The sequence below is a fragment of the Microcaecilia unicolor genome, chromosome 3, assembly GCF_901765095.1.
Source record: "Microcaecilia unicolor chromosome 3, aMicUni1.1, whole genome shotgun sequence".
NCBI classification, from domain to species: Eukaryota; Metazoa; Chordata; class Amphibia; order Gymnophiona; family Siphonopidae; genus Microcaecilia; species Microcaecilia unicolor.
The window spans coordinates 398,261,041-398,281,194 of record NC_044033.1 but is presented as its reverse complement, the minus strand read 5'-3'; the positions used below and the strand labels follow the sequence as shown (position 1 = coordinate 398,281,194).

At 42.0% G+C, this 20,154-nt stretch overlaps 1 protein-coding gene across 1 annotated transcript in view; it reads right to left on the bottom strand.

Moving 5' to 3' along the window:
* Positions 1-20,154, bottom strand: part of PKHD1 (PKHD1 ciliary IPT domain containing fibrocystin/polyductin) — a 980,909-nt gene that overhangs the window by 437,593 nt on the left and 523,162 nt on the right. Inside the window, exons 38-40 of the mRNA XM_030198735.1 lie at positions 10,228-10,435; positions 3,438-3,592; positions 255-449 (exon numbers count right to left, since the gene is read on the bottom strand). Of these exons, the coding sequence (XP_030054595.1) occupies positions 255-449; positions 3,438-3,592; positions 10,228-10,435 (558 nt within the window). The remainder of the gene's footprint in view (positions 1-254; positions 450-3,437; positions 3,593-10,227; positions 10,436-20,154) is intronic.

Below are 20,154 nucleotides of genomic sequence, written 5' to 3'. Positions count from 1 at the left end.
CACATTGGTTGAACGCAAATCACATTGAAGAAACCCACATTTGTTAGACCCTGTAACTATCAGACAGTACTGAAATACCAGGAATAAGGACCCATTTTAACCAGGCCCCAATTGGGGTGATATAGACCTAGTTTTTGAGACTTATGAGATGTTAGAATGTGGTTGTAACACATCACTTGGCAAGGACCACAAATAGGGTATAGAAGGGAATCTAAAAAAAAAAAGTCTCAAAGAAGAATTATCCAGTCATTTACCATTCATGTGAACATTTCCTGCAATATTTAGTGCACTCAAACTCTTCTGGAAGCTCTGTCCCACATACTTGAATTGCACCCCTTCCAGATGGATTAAGCTTGGCTCACTTTGGAAGCTCTGCACTATAACAACTGCTCCCATATCTCGGGATCCCAGTTTTCTTTCACTCTTGCTGTAAAGGCACTTTGAAGGATCTATAGTAAACATTAAAACAAAACAAAACATTGAAACAGAGAAATCCAAGTCAATAAAAATCTTATACCTTCACAATTTGTCAATTTGTATGCATTCAGTTTTTAAATAATGGAAAATCATCATGTCTAAAGCCAATCTTTTTACTGGTTTCTCTGTGCTACATGATACAGACTGCATCCAGCCATCTATGGATGGCAATTTAATTTTAGAAGGTCATTAACCCAGGTGAATACTGCTTAAGCTGGGATAAAATAGTTCATTTTATCACAATGATGTTTAGTGCAGGTATCATTAACTTGTGGTAAGTACCTCAGTACTTCAGGTTAGCAACTCCCTTGGTATATATAAATTTCTTTAAGAGACCAAAGGTGGAATAAGATAACCCACCATATTCTTTGTATCTCCCCAACATTTATCAAATCCCTACCAACTGCTGCTATCCCCCTATGCCTGAAACCTCTTCAGCACCTACCAAGAGTTTTTTTTTTCAAGGGTGATATCTTCAAAAGGGGTTATTTTTGCACATCAGCAAGGTTAATAACCCAGCTGTATAGAAGAGAATGGAAACTCCATTCAGTTAATGGAAAAAAACTTCAGTGCTGGTTAAGGCTATCGTCTATATTTACTAAGGTGCTCTATAGGCACATTAGCGGTTTTAATGGATATTTGTTAAACGCTAATGTGCCCATAGCATAGGCACATTAGCATTTAACGCACCTTAACTTTAAACATACCCACGTGTTCTCCTCTGATGAAGCTTTCTGTGAAATGGGGCTCCTGGCAGGAGTGGTTTGGCTGTTAAATGCCTCCAGCTTCACAGTTGTTGTATTCCTTCATATACCATTCTCCCTTTAAGTTAAGTGACCTCGCAGCTGCTTATAACGATTATATTTAAACTTTATATTGTTGCTTGTGTCATTTTTTCAGTGAAGTTCTTTAACAGACACTATTTTATTGGTTGTATGTGGCTGTGTTATGGAGAAAAATTATCTAGAGTTGAAGGAGACCATTGTTGCCCTGAAGCAGTAGTAAGAAACATGGCTATGTTGGCGGCAGAGCAAACTTCAAAATATTTTCAGATGTTTCATGTTTTTGATTGATTTTAATGAAAATATGTTTGTACTATATGGAAATGAAGTTTTTAAAGGAGATTTTGATACTATAAAGTTGAAAAATGGACTGATGAGGAAGCTTAGTGTTGTGGTATTGAGTGTCTCTTTAGTCACTATTGAAGATATGAGCCACTTCTGATGGTCGTAAAAGAATTTTTTTTTTAATTCTTTGAAACTGCTAAAAAATAAGTTATAGAGTGACGTGTGACATAGTTTGGTGTGGATTTCTTCTGAGTGTTATATATACCTCCACCACTGAGAATGTTTTGACCTATTAATTTGCTACTGTTTTTATTGGGATATTTTTGAGTTTGGGATGTTTTTTTGTAATGGTGTTTTTTTGACCTATGATGGTAATTTTTTTTCAGGGGCTAAATTCTTCTGTATATTTTGTGTACTTACCACTGAGGTCTTTTCTCCATTAATTGATTGGAGGTTCTTTTTTCCTCTATTTACCCTGTTGATTCTTTTCCCTTCTGTACCCTGCTCATAACTTTTGCTTAACACAATTATTTTTGCACACACCATGACAGTAATGAACCTCAATCCTAAGCCAGGGTATATGGAGTATGATCTCAGTCTCTTATATTTATTGCTGATGCTCACCCTAGTACTTGCATTGTGCCACAAAGAACTTCCTTATGGAGTTCATTAGATGTTATATGTAGAGGCAATTTATCCAAGTGTGCTTGGAACAGTGGCGTACCAAGGACAGGGGTGGGGGCAGCCCACTCTGGCTGCAGATCATAAGGGGGTGCTGCCATGGGTGTAGTTTGGGGGTGGGGAGGCACTATCCTCCCAAATAGCTTGCCACCTTGGGGTCTGGTATGATATAAGTGCTGCCTTCAGCCTGCCCCAGAAGCCTTCTCTGTACAGCATCCTGCCTGCGCAGGAACAGGAAGTGAATGTACAGGGACTGGCACCTCTTCATTCTCTCTGATTCTCTTAGGGTCATGATTCTAAAGCCTTTTTGGTACAGCAATGTTATAGTCTTTACAAAGTTTCCAATGGATGAAACATGCCACCTTGTTTTGCCTTTTATATAGAGATTTTCTGCCATCAGAACTTCACAGCCTGATACTGCTGGGAAGGAAAGATAAATCCGGCTCAAAGCCTGCATTCTCTTCTGCATGCTTTGCATGCTGTGCATCTCAATATCATTTTGCTTGCAATCTGATGCTAAAATGTTGTGAGGGCAAATAACACAGGGGGTCTTTTACTAAGCTGCACTATTTTTGTCATGCGCTAAAAATAAGCATGTGCTAAACCCTAGAGATGCCCAAATATTCCTATGGGCATCTCTAGCTTCTATTGAGTACTAAAAATGCTACCACAGCTTAGTAAAATATCCCCTATGGCCTTTTCCCATTTAACAAGCATTAAATGGCAAAAATCATGTATTATTCCTTTAATGCACATTAGTAAACATCCTTCTAATTTGAGTGAAAGGGTGTCTCAAACTGTCCCCTTAAACCAGCTAAAAGTACCTGTGGGGTTCCACAGTGCACATACTTTTACCCGGTTTAAGGAGAAGTATTCCCTGGGCTTGTATTTTGAGTCAAACTAGGAAACTGTGGAAAAAAAAACAGTGACCCCCCTTTTACTAAGGCATGCTCACGTTTTTAGCATGCGCTAAAATTGGGCACATGCTAAACATTAGAGACGCCAATGCATTCCTATGGATTTACAATCCACATTTATTAGTAACATGGACCTAAATAAAATTTGCACAAATGATGGGAGGAGTCCTTTTTGAATAAACCCCCAAAAGTTACATAACAGTTCAGACTTTTTTGTATTTTCTTTATTATGATTATGATGAATATTATTATTATTATTATTGCTTGTGCATATTTCTAATAGTAGCCATCTTACCTGAGAAGCCTGCTTCTGCACACACTTGAGAATGAAATATTCTTTCTGTTGTGAGGTTCCCTTGTACAACAATATCTCTACTCAAAAGTGCTACAATGGGTCTCAGAATATGGTGTTGGCCATCCACCCATTGTTCTATAATACCATAGGCAGACCTACAACAAACATCAGAGGTGTAGGAGAGTTGTAAAGTCACAAACACATATACATGCATTGATAGCACAAATGCAGTGGTCATAAGTGACATGTATATATTCTAATTTTTGTAGATCTCTTCTCATGTTCACTCCCTCCGGGGAGTCTACTCTGTTGCAAATCTTGGTGTCATCCACAAAAAGGCAACTTTTCCTTCTAATGTCACTCACAAATATATTAAATAGAATCGATCCCAGTACCGATCTCTGAGGCACTCCACTGCTTACATTTCTATCCCTGAGTACACTCCATTTACCACAACCATCTCCCATCTGTCAGTCAACTAGTTCCCAATCCAGTTCACCACTTTATGTCCTAACTTTAGCCTGCTGAGTTTAATTATAAGCCTCCTGTGAGGGACTGTGCCAAAGGACTTACTGAAATCCAAGTAGAGTACATCCGGCGCATGTCCACTATTCAATTCTCTGGTCATCCAGTCAAGAAATTGATCAGATTTGTTTGGCACATTGGAATCCAGGAAACTCACTATCCTTTCCTTGAGCAGCGGCTCCATTACCTTTCCAACCACTGAAGTAAGGCTTACCAGCCTATGTTTTGCAGTTCTTCTCTGTCACCACTTTTGAGAAGAGGAACCATATCTGCTCTTTTCCAATCCCATGGAACCTCCTCTAGCAGTTTTAATCACTGTTTAAACATGTTGGTCATTTAATTATGTAAACTATAATTTGCATGGGTAAAGACACACAAACATTTTTAAATGACTTCCTAAGGTGGTCATTTTAGAAGCATCTAGATCTGTAAACAGTAGCCCTTACAAATCGAGATCACATATACATTTAAACAGTGATTTTAGAAAGCAGCTATTTGGATATGCATAGCTCTGGGATTCAGAGATCTAAAAAGAGTGTGATAGAGGACTGCCAGAATCATTGTTGGGGCTTGACTCAAAAATAGATGTGTACTTCCCATTTTTTCAATGGGAAGATATGTCCAGATCAGTGGTTCTGGACCTTTTTTCAGTCTGGACACGTCTGATGTATGTAGTATGTCAATGACCTTCATGGACCTTTAGTCTGATACAGTTTCAGGGGCATTTTTAAAAGAGAAGGGCACCCATCTTCTGACACAAATCGGGAGATGGGCATCCTTCTCTCAGGGTCGCCCAAATCGGCATAATCGAAAGTCGATTTTGGGCATCCTCAACTGCAGTCCATCGCGGGAATGACCAAAGTTCATGGGGGCATGTCAGAAGCGTAGCGAAGGAAGGACTGGGGCGTGCTTAAGAGATGGCCGTCCTCGGCCGATAATGGAAAAAAGAAGGGTGTCCCTGATGAGCATTTGGTCGACTTTACTTGGTCCATTTTTTTTTACGACCAAGCCTCAAAAAGGTGCCGAAACTGACCAGGTGACCACCGGAGGGAATCGGGGATGACCTCCCCTTATTCCCCCAGTGGTCACCAACCCCCTCCCACCCAAAAGAAATTTAAAAAAAGTTTTTGCCAGCCTCTATGCCAGCCTCAAATGTCATACCCAGTTCCATGACAGCAGTATGCATGTCCCTGGAGCAGTTTTAGTGGGTGCAGTGCACTTCAGGCAGGTGGACCCAGGCCCATCCCCCCCCCACCTGTTACACTTGTGCTGGTAAATGTAAGCCCTTCAAAACCCACCTGAAACCCACTGTACCCACATGTAGGTGCCCCCCTTCACCCCTTATGGCTATGGTAGTGGTGTACAGATGTGAGTAGTGGGTTTGGGGGTGGGTTTGGGGGGCTCAGTACCAAAGGTAAGGGAACTAAGCACATGGGAGCAATTTCTGAAGTCCACTGCAGTGACCTCTAGGGTGCCCGGTTGGTGTCCTGGCATGTGAAGGGGACCAGTGCACTACGAATGCTGGCTCCTCCCATGACCAAATGGCTTGGATTTAGTCATTTTTGAGATGGGCGTCCTCGGTTTCCATTATCGCCGAAAACCAGGGATGACCATCTCTAAGGTCGCCCATCTCAACATTTAGGTTGTCCATCTCTAAGGTCGACCTAAATGTTGAGATTTGGGCATCCCCGACTGTATTATCGAAACGAAAGAAGGACGCCCATCTTGTTTCAATAATAGCGGTTTCCCCACCCCTTCGCTGGGATGTCCTTAGAGATGGGCACCCTTAGAGATGGCCGTCCGCATTCAATTATGCCCCTCCACGTCAGTTCTTATGTATTAAGTGTAAACATGCTCTGCATCCATAAAAACCCTATCTTCTCCCAACAACAGGTGCAGATCAAATCTAGCTCATTTCCTCCATGGAAATTACCATACAAAAATTTTAAAAAAGCTGATTCTCACATCATCTCAGTAATAGTAACATAACACACTACCAGGTGCATTGTGACAAAAACACAAAACTTTAAAACAATTTCTAAAACTCAACATACATGTAGCAAATCTACCATAGAAAGTAGTGCTGATTCCTGATTTAAACAAGAATCCCACATAAGAACAGGCAGCACCACAAATATTACACGGGGCTCTAGAACACCAATACACCTACTACTGATTGAACAGAACAAGTTGGGCTTGCAAACAGAATAACCCACCTCCATCACACACAAAACACAGACAAACCCACACCAAATACAGAACAAGGGATCACAAATTAGAAATGCAAATGTAAAGACAAAAATTGAACTGGGAACTCCATGAAGCCAATCTATGTACCATAACATAGGAGAAATAAAAATAGAAATTCATTTCCTCGTGTACTAAACAAAATGCAAAGATATCCATAATACACATTTCCCAAAGCTAACATATTCCACCAAATAAATTCAAAATAAAACACTTTTTCTACCTTTGTTGCCTGGGTACTTTATTTTTCCAAGCATGAAGGTCCCAGTTTCTTCTTTTCTATTTTCCTGTCTGTCTTCTGCTTTCTTTCCAGTGGGTACAGTCCATTTGTCCTTTCTCCACTTCCATCCTATCTTCTGTTATATTTCTTCTTTCTCTATTTTCTGTCTCCCCCTTCAAATTTTACCTTCTTATTCTTCAGTCCTCCATCTATATTTCACTTACCAGTATCTATCACCATTCCATCTCCTCTTCTCATTTCCTACCTCTCCTGTCTCACTCCTTCCCTGGCCTCCTATTCCCTTCTCTTTCACCCACTCTCCATTACTACACTTCTACTGTTTGTACTTACTGTCCTCCTCTCACCCATCTCCTTGAGAACCCCCATGATCTCTCCCACATGGTTCCACCATGCTAAGTATCTCTGTTCCTTGTCCCTTCTGACATCCTTGTAGATTAGCATTTCCTTGTCCCTCCATCCTATCCCTCTCTCTCCTCCACCACTATGATCCAGCAACTCCCTGTCCCCTCAAACTCTATGGTCCAGCAACTCCCTGTCTCTTCTCTCCACTTCCACCCTTATGGTCCTGTAATTCCTTGTCTCCTCTCTCTTCCCCTCCATCTGTATGGTCCAGCAGCTCCCTGTCCTCTCTCTCTCTCTCTCTCTCTCTCTCTCTCTTTCCTCTTCCTCCCTACCCTCCCTGCCCCCCCCCCAAAAAAAGCTGTTTCAATGTTCAGTAGAGCAAATGTTCAGGGAGAACAGCCTACTCAACAAACCCAGCCTGATTCCAGGAGATGCGGCTACACAAATCCCAGTGCTGTGTACCTCCCTGGGTTGTGTAGATGGCACCAGAAGTGAAAGCCTGCTAAGTATGGCTTACTGCCTACACAACCTGGGAAGGAGCATTAGTGTTTGTATTACTGCATCTCCTGTGGTTCCAGCATCACTCCCCTTCTCTTACTCACTCTGTCCCTCCCCCCCATGGCCCTACCATCTCCACCATCTCTTCCTCTGCCCAGCACCTTCCTCCTCTCTCCCTCCCTCCCTGGTTCTTACTGGGAGTTCACTAGTATCTAGTGGGAGAGGTATAAGAGCAATCCCTGGATGCCCCTGCCCCATCAACAGACCAGGATGAAAATGGCAAGACTACTGCTGGGGTTCAGAGGACCAATTGTTAACCCATGCTACTAATAGGGAAGGACCATTTGTGGATCATTCTTGACCAACTACTAGACACCAGGAAACCCCTAGAATGAATTGAGGGGGCTCTTGAAATTGCGGGAGAATTTTGTAAAGGCTGTTGGCAGGTGGGAGTTATTTAAAAGATGCTGGGAGACTGGGGGGAGGGCAGTTTGTGCAATGTTGGGGGTGTCAGTGGTAGGATATGTGTGTAATGTTAATGGGGTCAGTGTGCAGTGGTGGCCAAAAAAGCAAACAAGATACTAGCAATTATTAGGAAAGGAATGGTAAATAAGACCGAAAATAGTACAATGCCTCTGTATCACTTCATAGTGCAACCACATCTTGAGCATTGCACTCAGTTCTAGTCGCCGTATCTCAAAAAAGATACAGCACTTTAGAAAACATTCAAAGAAGAGCAACCAAAGTGATAAAGGGGATGGAAATGGAACTCCTCTCATGAGGGAGGCTAAAGAAGTTAGGGCTCTTCAGCTTGGATAAGAGATGGATGAGAGGAGATATGATTGAAGTCTACAAAATCCTGGGTGGTGTAGAACAGGTAGAAGTAAATCAATCTTTTACACACAATAGAAAGACTAGGGGACACTCAAGGAAGTTAAATGGAAATACTTTTAAAACAAATAGATGGAAATATTTTTTTCACTCAATGAATAGTTATGCTCTGGAACTCTTTGCCAGAAGATGTAGTAACAGTGGTTAGCGTATCTAGGTTTAAAAAAGGTTTGGACAAGTTCCTGGAGGAAAAGTCCATAGTCTGCTATTGAGACAGACATGGGGAAGCAACTGCTTGCCCTGGAATTGGTAGCATAGAATGTTGCCACAATTTGAGTTTCTGCCAGGTACTTGTGACCTGGCTTGGCCATTGTTGGAAACAGGATACTGGACTAGATGGACCATTGATCTGACCAATTATGGCTACTCTTGTGTTTTCATGTTCTTATGGGGTCCAGATAGTGAGGAAACTTGAACCCACCAACTAGCCTCCTTAACAGATAGTGGGGTCCATTGTTTCATTGCTGCAGCCAAGAACCCACAGTGTTAGGAACTGGGCAACATTCTGGGGAGATGGGCTGAACCTTAATCAGAATGGAACCAGGCTACTGGCACTAGCATTTAAAAAGGAGATAGAGCAGCTTCTCAACTAGAATCTGGTGGAAAGCAGACAGTCATTCAGGAGTGTATGGTTGGAGTGAGATATCTTTGAAGGATGCAATCACAAGAGGGAAGTTAGAGCATCCCAATATAGAGATTGCAGTAAAGGCAAAATTAAATTAGGAGCCTTTAGTAGAGCACAACAAAGATTGCAAATTATCCTTGTCAACTGCTAAGCAGCTTGTGGATACACTTTGAAATATCTGTATAGAAATGCTAGCCTAAAAAACAAGAAGGGAGAGTTAGAATATTATAGTACTAAATAAAGAAGTAGATAAAATAGGCATCTCAGAGACCTGTTGGAAAGAGGGCAACCAACATGACTTTTTGTGTTACTAGGGTACAAATTATGTTGTAATGATAGGAAGGATAAAATTGGAGGGGGTGACTTAAAATCTCTCTCTCAAAGACTGGCCTCTCTTGGCAGCTCTATTCTCTGTACCTTTTCCGGTTCCACTATTTATCTTTGAGATGCACAACCAGAATTACACACAATACTCAAGGCATAACCTCACCATGTATCGCTACAGAGGCATTATGATATCCTTTTATTTATTCTCTATTCCTTTCCTAATAATTTCTAACATTCTGTTTATTGTTTTGGCCACTGCCACACTGAGAATACATTTTAATGTATTGTGCATAATGACCCATAAATCCTTTTCCTCAGTGGTGACTCCTAAGTTTATTCTTCCCGATTTGCATCACTTTGTACTTATCCATATTAAATTTCATTTGCCATTTGGATGCCCAGTCTCCCAGCCCCCAAAGGTCTTCTTGCAATTTTAGGCAGTGCTTACTGCAGCTGAAAATGGCTTATCGTGGGATGCGCTGAGGCATCCCATGCCAATATTGCAATCTGTGCGTGCAAATTGTATGCTATAAAATATGCTTTAATTTTTTCAGAGAAGGAGCATGTCTGGGAGCAGACAGTTGGCATTTCTGCACAAATCAGTTAATGTGTCTGCATTACCACATGTTAACTGATTAGTGCAGGATTAGCGCATGAGCCCTTAAAACCTGCAAAATAGGTGTGGCTAGTGCTCATGCGCTAATTCTTGTTAATGGCCGCACACTGATGGCCACATTAGTGCATGGCCATTAATTCAGAAAATGGAAAATCAGCCATTTTTGACTGCGCTAGTAAAGACCATTTTTTTAACGCAGCTGAAAAAAAGAGTCCTAAATTACAACTCCACCTGCATTCCACCAAATTCTGCCCCTGTGTTATGTGTAAGCACATACCACAAAATGTATATGTGTACTTGCACTTACAAGCAAAAATGACTAAATAGCCAGTATTTCTGTGAATTTTTACATTTAGGCAGCTTCTTATAAAATTACCCCTAAGGCTATCATGTTCATTAGATGGGGTGTTTACTTCTCGACTTTTCCATAGAACATATATGAATGCTTTATAAAGTAGCAAAAGAAAAAAATACATACTTGAGTGGTGGTTTTATTAAGATTTCTGAGCCGTTCACACTTTCTATGGTAACAATGTCTTCATTCCTCATAGTTCCTTTGGAGTCCGTGCCACTGATTACGATTTTATCGCCTTGTCTCCAGTCAACAGCTTTCTGTAGGACTAATCTTGTATCATTAAAACAGGCCTTTGATTCCAGGTGTGTAAAACTTACTTCTGGCTGCCAACCTAAAGCAGAGGTACAGAACAGCAAAATAAATACTGTAGGGTAGTCCTTAACAAACGACTTTCTTAGCCACATTTGGCTAACCAAATGGAAGTCTTTTCCTCCTATTTCATGTTTCTAGAGGTAATCAATACAAATAAAAAAAAAAAAGAAAACATGGAAAAGAAAATAAGATGATACCTTTTTTATTGGACATAACTTAATACATTTCTTGATTAGCTTTCGAAGGTTGCCCTTCTTCGTCAGATCGGAAATAAGTTTCTGGAGCAAAGTGATTTTATTTTTATTGAGGAACATCAGTGGTTTTCTAGTAATGCTAGTTTCTTAGGAAAGATTTGACTGCTAATATAAATACTCATGTCAAATTGCAGAGATCTTTGTTGGTATTCAGTTTTATCCTCTGCCTTTGAAACTCTAGTGTCCCAAAAGCACTGTGCATCTATTCAGAGTAAGCAAACTGTGCCATGGTATACTTATTCTTTGGTGTTGCAGAGGCACCATTACAGCACTATGAACGCCAATGGCATAAGACATGTACTGCTGTTCTATTGACAGCTTATAAGTTCTCAGCGTATGAGTACACGTGATTAATTCAAACAGCTAAAAAGGACTATTTTTCAGCACAAATCATGCAAGATCCTCATTTGGCTGCATTATATAAGATACTTTGTTCTTTGACTGTCAAACAGTATCAGTTTTCTGATTTAGTTTTTGCTACTCGGAATCTTGCAGATCACTTTTCCACTAAGGTATCAATACTTCATTCATCTCTGTCCTCTATCTCCTCTGCAGTGCAAATTTTTAGAGATAGCACCATCCTAGCTGATTCATTTTCATCTTTTGTTCTTCCTTCCCAGGCAGATTTGGGGAGGTCATTGGCCTCTCTGAAGACTTCTTCAGTCTCGTATGATCCTATTCCATCTGGTTTAGTTAAATGTTTTTCTACCATGCTTTTACCATTCTTTCATATGTTGGTTGTGGAGAGTTTGGAAAGAGGTTTGGTTCCTTCATTATGGAAGAGGACCTCGATCCTTCCCAAATTAGCAAATTATATAATGTTAAAGGAATGGATGTTATCAATTATCGTCCTATCGCTAATTTGCCTTTGTGGGGGAAAATTAACTGATTCAATTGTCCTTTAGCAGTTGGAGGACTTTTTGGAGAAGACTCAAATTTTACATCCTAATCAAACAGGGTTCAGAAAACAGCATAGTACAGAAACAGCATTGGTGGGGATTCCTTCTTTTCTCTAGCATTGCTTTGCTCAGGATAAGGTTATAACCTTTATACCTTTCGGGAAATCTAGACTGCCCCAATTTGACTGCCCCACTTGACTGACTGTACACTTGTCCTTTAGATTGTAAGCTCTTTGAGCAGGGACTGTCCTTCTATGTTAAATTGTACAGCACTGCGCAACCCTAGTAGCGCTTTAGAAATGTTAAATTGTAGTAGTAGTAGTAGTTGTGGCTCTTATATCATTAGACATCTTCTGTTTTTGATACTATTGATCACATGCTGTTTCTACATCGTTTACAAGAAATTGATATTTCAAACACAGTATTGGCTTGGTTTACTTCATATCTCTCTGGTCATCAATATATATAAATGGCGAGTGTCGTACTCACTCACAAATGCGCAGTAGAGACCCTCTCTGCCCCGCCCCAGCGTCAATACATGATGACGGGGGCAGAACAGAGAGGGTCTCTACTGCGCATTTGCGAGGGACACCGCCGTCGCTAACGCTCCCCCCACCCGGAGTCGCCACCTCCACCCACCTTCCACTGGGTGGGCCCTCGCTCCGCTATTGAAACAGCGAGGGCACGCAGCTCTGCTGAGCTGCCATCGGCCTTCCTTCTTCTTCTCTGCCTGTGTCCCATCCTCGACGACGTTACGTCACACGAAGGTGGGACACAGGCAGATAAGAAGGAGGAAGGCCACGGCAGCTCAGCAGCAGAGCTGTGTGCTGCGTGCCCTCGCTGTTTCAATAGCGGAGCGAGGGCCTGACTGGGTGCAAGGTGGGTTGCGACGGCTCCGGGGGGGGGCGAACTCGGAGAGGGAGCGGCAGCGGCGAACACGGTGGTGGGGGGGCCTTTCAACCCCCCCTTCCTATACTTGCCCGTTTTTACGGGTTCAACGGCTAGTACTAATATAGTGCATTGGTGTGGTTCTCAGTCAAGCTCTTGTTCTTTCCTCTCAGGGATTGCCCAGGGTTTTCTTTTAGCCCCTATTTTGTTTAATGTTTTTGTGTCCCCATTCTTCTGGTTGGCTAAAACTATAGGTTTTACTCTTTACATTTATGCTGATGATGTCCAAATGTTATGTCCTCTTGATCATACCTCAGATGCAGACATACAAGTTCTGATGAAGTTATTGCAAACTGGTTTACTATGCATAGGTTGAAGTTGAACCCTGAGATGTGCTCAGGATTCCTTTTTGCTAAGACCAGTGCACCAGAATTGTCAGCACCGCTATCAATTCCAGGTAGTATTATCACTTTTTCTCCCATTGTGAAGGTTCTTGGTGTTATATTGGATCAAAATTTGAATCTGAGGCCCCTGATGTCTGCTGTTATAAAAAGCAGTTTTTATAAGCTTAAAGCTAATCTACTAAATTTGCACCCTTTTCTCTGCTTCAGCTCTCCTTGTTCTGATCCACTCATTTGTGCTTAGCCGCCTGGATTACTGCAATGCAATATTTCATGGTTTGCGACAATCTGATATTAAGCATTTGCAGTCAGTTCAAAATCTGGAAGTTAAATTATTGACATCCCCTGTTGCGGAATGAACATTTGCTTCGCAGAACCAACTTGTAGTTCCTTCCTTTTGAGTGGTCATCTCTATTTTACTGCACACTAAATCATTTCATGTTTCTGGTCCAATTTTATGGAATACACTGTGTTTAGAAACATCCTTATCATTTTTTAAAGAAATTACTAAAGGCTCTATTGTTTACAGCTGCCTTTGGTAGCTGATTTTGTGTCCCCTGATTCACTATGCCCAGGCAGGCTTTCCTGTATCTGCTAATATATGGGTGTGTTTTTCTTTTCCTTATCTTTCCTGTCTATGATGGTGTTCTTTTCTTTTTAAATTATTGTTTTTATTATTATAATTGTTAACCGCTCAGATTGTTTTATGAGTGGTATATCAAATTTTAAATAAACCTGGAAACTATGTTACCTGGTGTAAATAGTCATGCCTAAATTTAGGTGCACCATTTCAGGTTTACACTAGTATTCCATAACTACTACTAGTAATCATTTCTCTAGTGCTACTAGATGTACGCAGTGCTGTACACATTATATGCAGGTACTTTCTCTGTCCCTAGAGGGTTCACAATCTAAGTTTTGGTACCTGGGACAATGGAAGGTTATATGTGTCTTGCCAAAGGAGCTGCGGTGGGAATCAAACCCAGTTGTGCAGGATCAAAGTCTGCTGCACTAACCACTAGGTTACTCCTCCACTCTATAACAGCAGCTTGGTGCACAGATGCATTATAAAATTGGCACTAAGCATCTGGTATCTGCACACCTAACTGGAGGCACTGATTTATAGAATTGCCTCCATGTATTTTTATGTGCCACACAGTATATGTATCCTTTATGACATATGGGTGGTACAGGGCAATTCTATACAGGGCCGGTCTTAGCAAGTGCGGGGCCCTATGCAGACCAATTTGGTGGGGCCCCATCCTAGCCCCGCCCCATCCTAGCCCTGCCCCCACCCCAGCTCCACCCCATTGATAATATTATTCAATTTTTAGAAAAACTTTTATTTATGAAATTTCAAATAAAGACAAATAAAGCTAAACTTGTACAGAAAAACTGATTGAAATAATAAGCACAATGCTATCATGACCCCTCCCCCCCCCGAAATTATTCAGTTCAAGTCCACTATAATTAGTAGTTCCAATTCTCATAACCCCGGGGGGGGGGGGGGGGGTCAGAGGTGCGGACATACAATCTCTCCACTGCAAAACACTATACACAAACTTGTGCAAAAACACACTCATAACCTTACCAAACCATAACAGTACTAATTCCAAGGACAGGACGAGCACAACCTTATGCGTGGAAAGGCAGAACTGTAATTACACCAGGCTCTAAAACACCAATACACTACCTCGTAAAAAAAACAAGACAAAAAGGGCTGCAAATGCTACACGCTAGCAGGATACTGCACCTTGATCACACATGAAAAACACGACACAACAGATATGAAGGCAAAATACTGAACTGGAAAGTTACCTCAAGAAGTCAGACTCAGCATGCAGCAATACTAGAAAAATTGAAACTTACATGCAAAATATCACAGATGCACATTTCCAAAAGCTACATATTCCAATTAATAAATTCTGAATAAAATACTTTTTTCTACCTTTGATGTCTGATCATTTGGTTATTCTATTCGCTTTGGTCCCAGTGTCTTCTGTTTTATGCAGTGTCTTTATGCGGGACACTGAGAATGAACGAATCAGGAAGCTTCTCCATTCTGCTAGAGACGTCGGGTGCACTTGGGAGGGGAGGAGCGCTTTCAGCGACGATGCCTGCTGTGCTCTCCAGTGTCCAGTCAGATTCCAGCGAGTCGGCGACGGAGGCGGGTAAATTTAAAAGAAAAAGCATGCTTGTTGGTTGGGGGGAAGAGGGCGCCAGGGCGGGCAGAATAGCGTGTCGTCGGATCGCCGTCGGCCCTGGGAAGAGGCTGACTGAGGCGCCGCACGGGGCCCCCCTAAGCGCGGGGCCCTATGCGGCAGCCTCGGTCGCCTCGGCCTAAGACCGGCCCTGATTCTATAAACTAGGCATCAACATTTATGCATGGGTCACAAGCATAAATGTTTAAAATACTAGCATAGCAAAAACAAAGAAGTGGGAAGTAGACCAGGCTAACCAGAGACAAACGAGGAGACTTCAGTCAATTGTGGACAATCTATTGGTGAAGACTCAACAAAGTACCGTATTTCGGCTGGCAGCCTGCATCAGGAGTCTTTAAATAAAATGCAACAACATCAAATGGTCAACAACCGTAGATGTAAGAAAATGGAACAATGTGGTCTTTAAAAAGACCTTTAAGTAGAAAATGCATAGGTTCAAAATTGAGCTGACGAAGCAAGCTAAGCATAATTCTGCAAATACCCACTCAATTTCATAGCTCATATTTGCAAGGAGGGGTACACAGGGGTAAAGTTACGGCAAGGCATAGATAGGACTTCAACTTATGTGCATAACTAACTGTAAATTATGCATATCCCTGCTACACTTAGGTACCCATAGTTATATCAGATCTGTGGCTGACATATATACACATATATACCAGGTCACGCTAATGTTCTATAACAGAATCTAAATGCCTGAGGCTCATTTTCAAAGCACTTAGATTTGCATACTTCCATAGGTTTCTATGTAACATTGTAGGTCTAAGTGCTTTGAAAATATGCCTTGTCACGTTTTTTTATAGAATAGGTTCCTACTGCACACTCTCAAGGTGCCAAGTTATAGAATGCCTCCTGTTGATACCTAAATCACTCTGAGTCAATAATCACCTGATATGCCCTTAAATCAACTGTTCCTGGTTTCCAATGCCGAGTGAGTACATTGATTTTTGCTTCCAGAAATTAGCAGCTCAGGCAGCTGAAGAAAAAATTATTTTACATAGCCACTGAATATTGCAGTGACAGTTGATCTCCTTCCCTTTTTTCCCAAAGACACTCCTTCCCGTTCTGCAGCAGAATCAATTCATCAGCGCTCCTCTGTTCAGTTACTCCCCCTCTCACTCAAGGTCCTCTTCTCTGAATCAGGTACACATCAAATAATTATCTCTTGGAAGTGTGGGCTTTTTTTTATCTTCTTTTTTTTTTTCCATAGCAAATGAGCCTACATGCAAACCCAGAAGGGAAACCATAGTTCATTGGTGCTGTACTCAAAGGCCTACTCTGATTGGCTCAGCTTCATACAGCTAGTTTCCTAGATAGTGATACCACCATGCCTTCTCTTTTCCCTTAGAACGAAGAACTATGAGATGCCCTACTGGGTCTGACCAAAGGTCCATCTGGCCCACTATCCTGTTTCCAACAGTGGCCAATCCAGGTCACAGTACCAGGTAAAGTCCCAAAAAGTAGCAAAATTCCAAGCTACTTAACTTCAGGGATCAGCAGTGTTTTTATGTTTTATTTTTTCCCAGATCTACCTTAATAATGGTATATGGACTTTTTCTCCGGGAATTTGTCCAAAGCATTTGTAAACCCAGCTACATTAATTGCTTTTACCACTTCCTCCAACAATAAGTTCCACAGCTTAACTTATACATTGAGTGAAAACATGTTTTCTTGTTTATTTTAAATGTGCCATTATGTGATTTTGAGTGCCCCCTAGTCTTTGTACTTCTTGAAAGAGTAAACAATTGATTCACATTTATCCATTCCACTCCATTCAGGATTTTATAGACCTCTATCACATCTCCACTTGTCATCTTTTCTCCAAGCTGAAGAGCCCTAACCTCTTTAGCCTTACTGCATATGAGTCATTCCAACCCCTTAATCATTTTGGTCACTTTTCTCTGTAACTTTTCCAGTTCCACTATATCTTTTTTTTAATGTGGTGATGAGTATTGTACACAGTTCTCAAGTCTGAAGTTCAAGTTCCATTTATTTGATATACCACAAATATTAGAAAAAAAATGTGAGTGATTTACAAAGCCAAATAAAAGGTGTGTGTGTGGGGGGGGGGGGGGGTGAGAGGATCAAGAAGTTATAAAACAAGACAGAACCACATAAGACATACACAGGAGGTGGCTAAAAGAGGGAAGAACTACAATATTAATAAAAGACAGGTACAGGAAGGAAAACATAAGACGAGGGGAAAATAATTTACAGTTCTTATTCCACAAAGGGCTTGAGCCAGAAGAGTCACAGTCAGAGGTGTATCTGCGTGGGGCCACAGGGGCCTGGGCCCCCGCAGATTTCGCCCTGGACCCCCCTACCTTTGCTGGCGGGGGACCACAACCCCCCACCAGCCAACGTCCGCTTCCTCCTGCCTTTAAAAATATTCCTTCAGCTGGCGGGGTCTTCTGTTCTTCTTCGTCCTCCGTGGCATGCTGTTCATTCAAAGAGCTGCAATCCAGTTTCGGAGTCTGACGTCGCTGCACGTTGTACGTGCAGGACGTCAGACTCACAGAAACAGACTCTGGGAGTCTGACGTCCTGCACGTACAACGTGCAGCGACGTCAGACTCCAAAACTGGATTGCAGCTCTTTGAATGAAGAGCACGCCACGGAGGACGAAGAAGAACTTGAAGACCTCAGCTTGGCTGGCGGGGGTTGGGGTCCCCCGCCAGCCGAAGGAATATTTTTAAAGGCAGGAGGAAGTGGATGTCGACTGGTGGGGGGTTGGGGTCCCCCGCCAGCAAAGGTAGGTGACGGCGGCAGGGGGATCGGCAATGGCGGCGGTGGGGGGGGGGCTATAATGTGCCCCCTCACTCTGGCCCTGGCCCCCCCTACCGCCGAACCTCAGATACGCCCCTGGTCACAGTATGGAGCAGTGGTTCTCAACCTAGTCCTTGGGACATACCCAGATAGTCAGGATTTCAAGATATCAACAATAAATTAGGATTACTAGAGGTCCCTGATTTTCATGGATTATCCCCAATTTCAGACCCCTGTCTCTGAGTCATCTTTGTTTGGCAACCATCTGTCCCCAATTTTAGTAATGGGGACAAATGTACTGTACTGCAGTTTTAGATTGCACTGTCTGCCTTTCATCACATGATCCAGCATCTCCCCTTCTTGCCACCACTCACCACCGGTGTCAGCTCCTCCCCTCCTTTGTGCTCCCAGCTCCTTCCCTCCATTGTAAACATTAAGAAGTACAACTCTGTGATGTGGAGGCTCTCCTCAACCAGGTTGTGTGTTTCTGCTGGGTCCTGCCTCCTCTGATGTACACGTCCTGTTGCCATGGGGGTGGGACCAGGCAGAGATGCACAGTGTGGTTGACGAGATCCTCTGCTTTACTGTGCTGCAGTTCTTAATGATGACAGTATAGAAAATAAGCTGGGAGTGCAAAGGGAGGTTTAAGGTGCTGGAGGTGGGGGTAAAGGAAGGGCAGAGAATTAAATGCAGAGCCTGAAAGGGGAAGAGAGAGGATCAAGTGCTAGAATGGGTCAGGAAGTGGAGAGAGTGATGGAGATAGTTGAATTAGAAAGGGGAGGGAAAGGTGGAGATGGCTGGACTGCAAGGGGGGGCAGAGAGAGAGGTAAAGATGGATGGGCTAAAAGGGGATAGAGAGAGAGATGATGGAGATGGCTAAACTGGAAAGACAGAGGAAAGAGAGGTGAAGATTATAATTTTTATAATGTAAAATTGCCATGGGAAGGCACCCAGTTGGATGCTTCTTTTGAGATATGAGAATAGAAGGACAAGGAATTACCTAAAATAATGTCAAGAATTTTAATAGATCTATAATAAGGAATAGGTGCTCCTTTAATAGTATAGGTAGACACATGAGTTCTGGAAGACTGAGAATGGACTACCATAGTAGTGGGCTTACTGGTGTTAAGTTTTAATTTGTTTTCAGTTAACCAGTCTACTACTGCATCTAATTTCATTGAAATTGAAGCACAGCTGGAATAAGAATGAAATTCAAGGAGAAAAAGAGTTGGATGCTGTCCGCATATATAAAGAAGGTGAAGCTGAGAGACTGAAGAGCAAGGGTTAAGGGTGCTAGGACAATGTTAAGCGATTTGGCCCAAGAAAGGATCCCTGTGGAGCTCCTGGCAACAGAGGTCTTGGAGAGGAGGAGTTGGAGTGGCCAGCCATGTAGGTGTGTCTGGTTAGGTAGGAGTGGAACCAATGAAGAGCTAATCTGGTGATGTGGAGGTCTCTGAGCCGTTGATGTGAGATGATGTGGTCAACCAGATTAAAGGCAGAGGACATATCCTGTGAAAAAAAAGAACAGCATTCCTCCCTCCATCTAAGATCAGTTTTACATCATTTACAAGTCCCAAGTAGGTATGCCCAGTAGAAGGGTGTGAGCAGAATCCAGTTTGGTGAGGATGGATGACATTTGTTTGGTCTCACCATGGAATAATACAAAGGCATTATGATATTCTTTGTTTTATTCTCTATTCCTTTCCAAATAATTCCTAACATTATGCTTGCTTATTTGGCCACTGCCACACATTCAACAGATGATTTCAATGTATTCTCCATGATGACACCTAAATCTTTTTCCTCGTGGTGACTCCTAATGTAAAACCTAGCATCATGTAGCTATAATTTGATTTATTCTTCCTAATGTGCATCACTTTGTACTTCTCTACATTAAATTTCATCTGCCATTTGGATACCCAGTCCTCCAGCCTCCCAATCTTGTAAGGACAAAGGTTGTAGATAAACTTATTCTTCACTACTTCAGGTCACAAAGTTAGTGAGCTACAAGGTTAGTAAACACTCTTCTTATCAGTCTACTGAGTCCTCAAGCTGCTGCTGATACCAGAACAGTCAGGTTTCTAGTACATGAATTATCACTCCTTAGTCCCACAACAATAATTCATTTAATGATTTTTATCCAGTCAGTGCATTAGTTTCCTAATTCTAGGTCACAAATTTGGGGATGCTTTTGAGGACAGGGATCCTACCATATTAATAATGGTAGAGAACACATTTTGATTTGCTACTGTATGCCCACAGCTTCCTATAGAGGGTTTGCAGGAAAGAAACGCCAACATATTTGTTTC